Source organism: Cynara cardunculus, assembly GCF_001531365.2.
Source record: "Cynara cardunculus var. scolymus isolate 2C chromosome LG 5, CcrdV1, whole genome shotgun sequence".
Classification (NCBI taxonomy): domain Eukaryota; kingdom Viridiplantae; phylum Streptophyta; class Magnoliopsida; order Asterales; family Asteraceae; genus Cynara; species Cynara cardunculus.
The window spans coordinates 28,186,922-28,197,327 of record NC_037532.1 but is presented as its reverse complement, the minus strand read 5'-3'; the positions used below and the strand labels follow the sequence as shown (position 1 = coordinate 28,197,327).

At 37.1% G+C, this 10,406-nt stretch overlaps 1 protein-coding gene and 1 non-coding gene across 2 annotated transcripts; one reads left to right on the top strand and one right to left on the bottom strand.

The window, feature by feature from the left end:
- Window positions 1–5,656: 5,656 nt before the first annotated feature.
- On the bottom strand, window positions 5,657–6,535 carry LOC112512954. The gene has a single exon (XM_025119080.1). The coding sequence runs from the start codon at window positions 6,533–6,535 to the stop codon at window positions 5,657–5,659; it is 879 nt and encodes a 292-aa protein (XP_024974848.1).
- A 1,751-nt stretch (window positions 6,536–8,286) lies between these two features.
- TRNAL-CAA lies at window positions 8,287–8,370 on the top strand. The gene has a single exon. It is a non-coding gene; the product is annotated as a tRNA-Leu (tRNA).
- The last annotated feature ends 2,036 nt before the right edge of the window (window positions 8,371–10,406 follow it).

The following is a 10,406-nucleotide window of genomic DNA, read 5'->3' as shown; positions in this document are numbered from 1 at the left end:
TTAATCTTCAAAGGTCAGAATCTTCTTTTCTTCTTACTAATACAAGAAATGTGTTTAATATGATTAAGAACTTTGTTCTCTTAATACATTAAACAATAAAGATTCATTAATCATCTTTTTCTTGATTATGATCTTGTTTCTTTATACACATTCCACTTGATAAACCGTAATCTTTTAAGGATTTTTCAAAAGAAGTTTTTACATGTTCAAAAACTTGTTCTATAATCTTAACCATAACCTCTTGGCTTATTTCTAACAACCAGTTTGCTCTACTTCTTATTGATACAAACAGATGGCTGCCAAGACTGTCAACTTCTCCATTGACGAGATCTCCATCAAGGACAACAACCACATTGCCTTGTTGGAGATACCTTCCTCTAAGGCACATTACCAAGATGCGGCTGACTTCCTCAAGCAGTTGTCCTTAGGCTACGCTCTCAACCATGAGTCCCTCATGGTCAAGGAAGTTCTTCAGCAGTTCCGGTACACTACTGAGGTTGTCGAAGTCCAAGACGATGCTGGACGCAAGATGGAGCAAATCCATTTCACTTTCAACCGCATGGAAGTAAACTTTGGTGTGTCTACACTCCTTTTAGCTCTCCATCTTCCCAAGGGTCCCTTCGACAGCAAACCCTCCACCACCGAGATCATCAACTTTCTTGATGCCATTGGCTACCAGTGGCCAATGAAGAAGGACTCCAACGCCCCTCTGAAGTCCTTGACGAAGATTGAGAAGAACAAGATGTCAGCTATCTGGAAATACATGTTTTCTCATTTCATCCAGTGCATGGGTGGAAAAACTGGAGGTCAGGACCAGGCCTCTAGGATCGCTTTGATCATAGGCATATATGCGATTCAGCGTCGCAATATAAATTATGTTGCGGTCATTTTCGATGACTTGGTGTTTAAGCTGAATAAGCGCCAGCGAGAAAATGTGGTGCCTTACACCAGGTTTGTTTCGATGGTGTTTTCAAAGATCTTTAAAGCTCTTTACCCTAAAGAAGGAAACCTTCCGGATTTCAAGCTTGGATCCAGGATTCTGGATCATAAGCTGAGGGTCAGTGATGTGGCACTATCTTCCATTGTTTCCATCACTACCTCTTCTCCTCAGGTGGCCATGACAAGGGCAACCCTCCCCCCCCCCCGCGTCGAGCCAAGCCACCAAAACCCGTTCAAAACGACCCTCTCAACCAACTCTTGGTTCTCCTCAGAGAGCCAAGAAGTCCAAAAAGGGGACAACCACGTCACTAGCTGGGGCCTCTCAAAAGGCTTTAGTTATTGAAACTAGCCTTACCCCCGAGGCGTCTTCTGTTTACCTTCCCAGCTCTTCAGTGATTTCTCCCATCACTGTCATATCAGTGGTACCTTCACCAATCACTTCAGGACCCAAATCACTGAAAGTGTAAATATCAGCGCCGCCACCGCTGAACACCCACGTCTCTCCTCGACCATTTTATCTTCTCCTCCTTCCTTGGTCTTTACACATGTCGATGATGTATCAGCGCCTGTCCTCCATGATACTGAGACGCGCACCACTAGACCTGAGGGTGCTCCTCTCGATGCTCCTCAGGATACGGATATCCATCATCTCGAGGACATCTTTGCTCATGCCAGTGACAATCCTTTAGATGTCACTGATGGCCCCTCAGGTATTCCATCTTCCTAACCGTTCTTTTCTTCTAACCTTGAGCCCTCAGCTCACACTTCTTCTTTTGTAGGTCCTTTTTCGATGCATCAGTCTGATGCTCAGGAAGTAAAAGAGGAAGAAAGAAAGAAAGATGATGGAGGAGATGAAGATGTCGATGATGACTATGATATGGCGTCAGAAATCAAACTTCTCCTTCCAGCCGTTGATACCATCCTCTGCAGGATCAACGAAGTTCACCAAGAGATGCCCCGTCAAGGTGATCTTGATACGAACTTCCTTACCCTCCAGGCGGATGTTCAAGAAGTTCAGAGTCATCTTCAGACTCTCCAAGAAGCTGTTCAAGCCAACAACGACGCCATTGATGTTCTTCACTACAGGGCTGACGATGCTTAGGCTATAGCTGATCAGCAGACTGGTCTTCTTCAATAGATCCTGGATGTTGTCCGTCAACCAGCTCCAGTGATCGCATCCTCTTTCTCTGCCGATGATCGTGCCCAGCTCCATGAGACGCGTGAGGCAATGACAACTCTAGTCAATGCTTTGCAAAGGCTGGAGGATGCAATGGTTCTCCAGCGTTAGCGTTTGGATGAACTCTCTGGCAAATTCTCTCAAGTCTTAGCCAGAGAGGGGGAGATGAGGTCCAACGCTGATGAATCATCCGATGTTGTGCCTACCCCTTCTCAGGCCGTTGGTCCAGTATCAGCTACAGCTGCAGTAGAAGCTGAGGCTCCTAGAGCTGAAGCAGTTGTTGCTCCTGTAATCCCGACCATCGAAACTGCTCTAGCTGAGGATGTCGATGCCATCTCTAGGGATGATGCCCATACCATCACTATTGCTGGTGATGATGATGATGATGATGATGAAGATAAAGATGATGATGAAGACAATGATGAACCTACCATTCCAGACATCGAAAATGATCTAGATGACGACGACGATGATGATGATGATGACTTTAGCATCAAGTTCCAGAAACCATCAACCATCACCAAAGGTGTTACTTTCGGGGATTCCGCATCCCAAGGAGAGCAAAGGCAATGTGAATTGACTCCATCAAGGAACCAGGACCCCAAGTCGAAAGGCAAGGCGGTCGCTGAAGAAGGGAACTTCAAGGTTTTGTTCAAAATCCCTCAACAACCTTTGTTTGAACACTCTATCTCTCAGGTAGTGATTACATCAAATTATCAACTTCATATTCCATCAACCACCTGCAGTCGACTGGAGCGGGTACCTGATCAACCCAGTTCTCGTGCTCCTACCAACCAACAGATGTCTCAGCTGAATGAGTCACTCGACCAGACTAGAGTAAAAATCCCTCTTCGTACCTCTAGTGGTGGTGTGTTTGACTTCTTATCTGAAGCTGAAATACTCGAGGCATTAAGGATTGAAGAAGAGCTAAAGCTTCAAAAGAAACAGACTGAAGACAGCTTGAAGCTGGCCAAGTCACTAGCTGAAAATGTCCTTCCCAAGAAAAAGTCCAAGAAAATGGTGAATGCTGTCCAACCCAGGCTAAACTTCTTTCGATTGCAGAAGTTGAACGCAAGAAGAACCTGAAGCTGATGGATAAGGACAAGCAATGGAGCGAAGCAAAACTGAAAAAGAGACTCAGTCCCCGCTCGATTATCAACGGACGTTCTAAAGACGGTGGAACACTGGTCTCAATACTCATCACCAGGGACAATCTTGAAGCCGTTACCGAGTACCCTTCCTAACTTGGACGCTATGGATACAGCGAATGGATGGAGATCAGATAAGCCATTCAGCAATCCAAGTCGAGACACAAGACACTTATCGAGGACACCATCAGCGAGCTTATCAAAAGGATGTCCAGGTATGTCAAGGTCCCTGACCGGCCAAATCTGAAGAAAGGTGGGAAGAAGAAACTCAAGCTCTCTGATCCTAATGATGGACCATTCCTAAGGAACGAACATGAAACAAGGTTCTCCTTAGATGAAGTCCTGAACGGTCATAAGAGTACAGACATTTCTATGTTGAATCTTGACTTGCCAGATAAGGGTCCATTTACACCCAATTCTGTGCCATTTAAACCTGAGTTAGGAGTTATATTCCTTGACTATGAAGGTGAAGTCAGATTTCCGAGAATGTCAGAGCTACATCTATGTCCAATGGATCATTTGGTTTATCTTTTGCTCTGGATAGATGATAGCATGCCTGGAAAAGTCGTAGATCTGAAGATACGAAGGGAATTACTACGTCGAAGAAACCTTGGTGAAGATGTACCTGATTACATAGATCTAAGTGTTCTAGAATAAGATTCTCTTTGTAACAACAATCTATTTTTCCTTGTAACTTCGTGTACTATGCCTACTTTCAGTGATTGTACTTATATTCTATAAGTTTTGGACATGTACTGAAATACTTGTAATATTTTCTATGATTAATAAAATGAGTATTCCATGTACTTCACTAAAAAAGATCCCTGAAAAAAGTAATAGGGACACAAGTCTATGAGTTCCAGTGTTACTTTTTGCATTCACTAACAATCTATAAATCAGTGAATAAACTTTCAGTTTCAGTTTCCGTACTTGTAAATTTTCTTAGAATATAACTTTAAAAAAAATTCAAGCTGAGACTGACCAAACTGAAAAAGATCCCAAAATAGTAAAAAGGGACATGCACTTTGTATGTAACTTTCCTTACTATTAACCTTCTTTATGTTATCTTGTTATCATCAAATAGGGGGAGATTGTTGATCTTCTCTCTCAAGTGATTTGATGATAATCCATTTTACTTATATGTTGTATTTATGTTTCTGTATTTTCAGTTCCAGCGATCTTCACTGAGTATGTTTAGTGATCGCTGAAGAACTTGCACTGTAAAATCTATCAGAGACAGCAATACTTTAAGAAGACAACACTCACACCAAAGAACCTTCAGCAAAAGTCGAAGACTGAAACTGAAGATTAGAGACCGACGAGTACGTGATCTGAAGCGGTACTAAGTGATTACAAGTCTGTCTACATATGTGTGAAGATTGTTCAAGCTTCAGCGAATGATGATGAGACCTTCAGGTCATTCCAGCATTCAGCGATCAAAGAGAGCTTGCTTAGCACGATTGTTGTTGTTTTGTCCTTATGCACGCAAAGGACAAAACCCATACCCTTATAAAAGTTAGTACGGTACGGAGCCGAGTAGTCGACTCTTTGTCCACCAACTTTAAGTAAGGATGTCTGCTCATGAATAGTGCTTTTTGTACTATTCACTGTAGCAAAGGACAAGACTTCCTCTTAAGGCTTGACATGCACTCTAACCCTACCATATTGCATTAAATGTTCATTTAATGCACTGGGTATAAATAGAAGTGTTTCTTCTCCATGCATAGTGCGCGCAACTCACTCTCTAACCTAATTCTTACTTCAAACATTTTCTAGCTTAAGTAAAGGATATTCTTTACAGCAATTTCTTTTCTTGTATTTGCTAAGACTTTGTGTATAACCAAAGATTGTTTAGATAGGTTTTTATTACCTTATCTTTCCGCAAACAATCTTGTAAAATATGTATTGATCTTCTCTATCAATATATATTTTAAATTTCAAAATAATGTGTTTGTATTCATCCCCCCGCCTTCTACAAACTGTTTCTCTTCTTGTAGACCCTCACGGAACCAACAGCCCTGCCCTTAAACCCCGCAAAGGAAGCGACCCCCTGACCCCCGCCTTATGGCAATCTAAGGTGATTGAGACAACATTTGTGAATGTGCACTCGGCACCCCCCTATTTATGTTTGCCTCACCATCTTAGTCGATCACAAGTAAATCACAGTTACATGAAACTTCTTATTTGTGAAAAAGAATAGAGAAGGGAAATTTTCTGCTAGATCCCTTATGAGGATGAGATCAAATAGAATATGTTCCTTTCCATTCCTCGTGAGCCGAAATGTAATAGCTAGGCACGTCGTGGGAGGAGAATAAGCAAAATCTATTACGAAATGGTTGATGATAATAAAATCACCGAACAGTTCTATAAGTATAAAACAACTTGATATAATTCATTTAGTGAGTACATTAAGGATTGAGACTCGATATTGAATCAATCGTCTAAAAACCACATCTAGTCCTGCCTCTATACAATCTATACTAATTACAAGATTTTCTAACTTTCTATGTGCCATTGGTATTTCCTCCGTGCCATGTAGAACATGGTAGAGGGCATCGTCAACACTCCCCACCTCATTCATCTCATTTATGATCTTCTTTACCTTCTCCTTTGGCTTCAGTTTTGCGATAAACGAGCACCTGCCATGCCTGTTCTTGATAGCAGTCCCTTGTGATGATAAGAACAACAAGAGAGACCGTAAAACAAGCGACGTCATCAAATTCACTTCTCTAAGCACCTTCACTACCATTGCTAGATGGTAATCTTTTGATAAGGGTACAAGGGTAAACTTCCTTTCTGCACCTTTCAATGATCTAATGCACTTTGATGCCTCTTTCTTCAACTTCTTTCTCAACCTGATGTAAGAAGAAAGGTCATCTTCAAACCTAGATTCTGTACCTCTTCTACGGAGACTCGACTGAAGTCGTAGGGCGTGTTCCTTCATCTTCCGTTGAGCGTCCCTAACTACCCCACATGTGTCAAGCAGTTTAACTGAATGATCTAACGCATGCTCTAATACTTTCCCATGGCTAAGAAGAGCTTGTTGTGTGAGGGAAGAGTAAACGAGTTCCTCCACGCATCTATACACCTCCGATAAACCAACTAGGCCGGTTTGAATGTTTTTGGCTGTTAGGGTTTCGGATGAAGAAGACAATCTTGCTTCCCACACTCGTAACTTGTTTAGCTCAGCCTCAGCCCGAAGAGAAGTGGGATGTAATCTAGAAGGCAAACTAATGGATCTATTTGGAGGTAATGCAGATGTTTTTTCCATCTTTTCTTGTTCTAAACCCACTCAATGTCCGAGTTAATCTTCATGAACAACTGTTTGATATTTATAAGTACGATTCTTTGAATTCTTGCAAGAATCTGGTCTCTGCAAGTTGTCCAAGATAATGACAAAACAGAATATAACCACGTTATAGCAATGTGGGCACCCGTACTGATTTGAATGAAGCTGTAACCTATTAGGTCAGCAAATCAGAAACACCTGTCTTTTTAGTGTAATCTTATGGTCACTGTATGATCAACGTTTTTGACAGATTAGGTCTCTCTCCATTGAACGTACCAAGTGTTGTTATATGCATGCATGTAAAGCCAAACATGAAATATTCTTGACGAACAGGTTGCAGACTGTAAAACAAATCAAGATTTCTTGAAGAATTGGTGGCAGAAGAATGGTTATGTGTAACGGGGACAAGGGGGCATGAGATGAGTTAAAAATTATGGTAGTCAAGAGGAGGAGGGGATAAGGTGACAGAAATGAAGACATTTTTTACACATAACATGTTCTATATTGATGACGAAGAATGGTTCATGGACCTATTGCTTTTCTTAATGATATATATATATATATATATATATATATATATCTACCCAACAAATCAAGATTATATGGTTTTCTAAAATTAAATTATCAATCTATCGAGCTCGACGAGTTTTTGTCGTTTTGACAAAAGAAATTTCTCTTTACGGGGACTAATTTAGGAGGGTTTTTTTTTCATAAGGTATATAAGAGATTCCGGAGCCATTTATGGCTTTTTTTTTAAGTATATAATATTTATATGCGATAGTTTAAACTCACATATACCCATTCAGTGGTGGATTCAAGATTTTTGTTTAGGGAGGTCATCTTTAAGGTAGACTAAAGACCCGCAAAATCGCCCGATATGTTCTTAACCTAATTACAATGTTTTCGAGGGAATTTTAAAGCTTTTTGGTTGATATCGAGGGATTTTTTAGTGTTTTTGTAGATTTCGAAAAACTTTTTTGGTTTTTTTGATTGATTTCAACAGATTTTTTTTTAGAATAACGATTTCGATTGAGGTTAGAGGCCCGTGGAAAAATGTAATGGGGAGAAGTGGAAGGTAAATCATGTAAAACCTAAATTTTAACCTATAATTTTTTTTGAGTTTTTGACCCGAGTCCTTTCCCCCTCCCTTCCTTTTTAACATTGCATCTGCCCCTGTACCTGTTATGAGATCACTTGTGGCCATGCTATTAATGAACCATATAAATTTGCATGTCAAACAATTAGATCTCGTTTAGTTTGCAGGAATATAATGGATTTTGAGGATTTGGATTTTAAATTCATCCAATCTCATGTTTGGTTTGTTGGATTGTCTGATTTGAAATCCTAAAATTTAATTAAAATCCTATAAACACAGGATTTTGAAATCCTTACAGAATGCTCGGGATTTCACGTGATTTTGTATAATTGTATGAAATACGGTTTAAAAAAATGTTAAAAACATTTGTTTTGTAATAATCAATTAATAAAAATATAATCAATTATTTCTATAAGTATTTCTAATTTTTTTTTTATAAATAATGGAATCCAATTCTATTCCAATAAACCAGACATACCAGTAATTTCAAATTCATTCCGATCCAGATCCTGAATCCTGAATCCTGAATCCCAACCAAAAGGAACGTTTGGGTTAGAGGGTGCAATGTAGGCTTGGTTTGGCTCAAAAAATGAAGAATTAAGGTACAAGTAGAAAAATGTAGAGATTTTAACATCAAGTCAGGATGGCCGAGTGGTCTAAGGCGCCAGACTCAAGTTCTGGTCTTCGTAAGAGGGCGTGGGTTCAAATCCCACTTCTGACATTCAATTTAATTTAAATTTTCTTTTTCATTTATTTTTTATTTTCAATTTAACAATATATCTTAATCATAATTTAACTTGTTAGCCTTTTTATAATTAAATGTATTACTTGTGTTGGGACTGGGACCAAGACCAAGTGACCAACTAGCAATTCTATTTCATTATAATATTCATTGTAATGTTGATTTAGGGGCCGTTTATCAAATACTTACCCTGTAAGTATTTATCGGTAAAATTTAACACTGTTATTTACTTATTGTGTAAGATTTTAATCCATCAAAATGACATTGTATGCAACAATTTACCCGGTAAGCGTTTACCGTGGTAAGAGTCGTCACCCTCACTTATCGGGTAAGATTCATGGTCCTTGTCTCGCTCTTATCGGAGATGATTTTTGGTCCTAACCATATTTATTAGATGAGGTAACATGACTTGGTAAGCACTCATCCAGATAAGTGTTTGGTAAACGGCCCTTTAATCATAATAATCAGATACTATTAATCACTAAAAACAATGTAACTACGAGTTATTTTAGAAATCGGTGAACTTTTTCAACTAACCCGAGTCGGGACCTGAGAAAAATATCATCTAATTCCTAGCTAAAGACTTTATTATTTATCAAGTATTAATTTAGTCAAAATATCTTCAAGAGGCAACAACTTTGTTATTTTAGAAATTAAATTTTGAAATTTTGGAAAAAGTTTGCTTCAACAACTATGTTAAACTGTTCTCTAAAATAGAGGGGGAAGGGGATAAGAAAAAATAGAAAAATCACCAAATTAGAATAAGTTAAATATAACATATATGTTACAGATGTTTTTAGAAACATCAGCCTGAGCATAAAGTCATTAAAGCATCTCCATTGGAGTTCTTATAAATAATCTTCTTTTACATTTTTTGTTGTCACCTTACTTCCAGCTCATCAAATTAAGTACTTACATAGAAATTCACGAATGATAGTTCTTCTAAGAACCTTATTTTGTGAGAAAGTTTAATGGTTTTTCATTCAAAGAAATAGTTTCTGGACTTAATTATTAAAAATAAGAAAGTTTAATGATTTTTTCATTCAAAAAAATAGTTCAAGAATAAGTACTTACATAAAATATTGTTTATTGATACATATTACTTAAAATTCAAGATTACAATTAAAAAATGCATAAGTACAACTTATTAAAACTCTATGCTTGAATTCGTGTAACTAAGTGCAAATAAATATAATCAAATATTGGATAAACATTTAATTTTAAATATAAAAAATCTAAAATATAATTAGAATAATCATTGTGTTATAACAGAATACTTAATTATTATCTTTATAAAAAATTATATTATTAAATAAAAAATAAATCACTTTGTTATTAAATCTAAATTAAATTATAATTAAAAATGAATTAAATAAAGTACACAACAAAACAATAACTTTAACATAGTTAATTTGATACTAATAACGATATATTTTTTAATTTTTTTTAATATATCTTCAAATTTATGTTTTATTCAAAAATAAAAACATTATCGTTTTCCTCAAAAGCACATAAAATCGTATTATAACATCGATAGGAGACATAATAAAATAAAACATTAAAATCGAGATGTATCTTACTGCATTGCATGAGTATCCTTCTAGTATTATTTAGAATGTTTCTTATCTCATAGCACAACTATCGCATATTAAGGATTGTAAAAAAATTCATAAAATTATAAGTTCATGTAAGTTGTAAAATAAAATTATAAATTCATAAAATTGTTTGGTGATTAGTTACGAGATACTTTATAAAAACATTTGATTAACGATTTTCCAATATTTTATATATCTATATTATATTATAAAGCATTTGACAAAAATTCTTAAAAATCATTTTTTATACGTAAAATATTGTTTATTAATGCATATTACTTAAAACTCAAGATTGCAAGTAGAWTRTGYRTAASTAYAACTTATTAAAGCTTCATATCTGAATTCGTGTAACTAACTGCAGATAAACATAATCAAATACAGGATAAACATCTCATTTTAAATATAAAAAATCTAAAATAT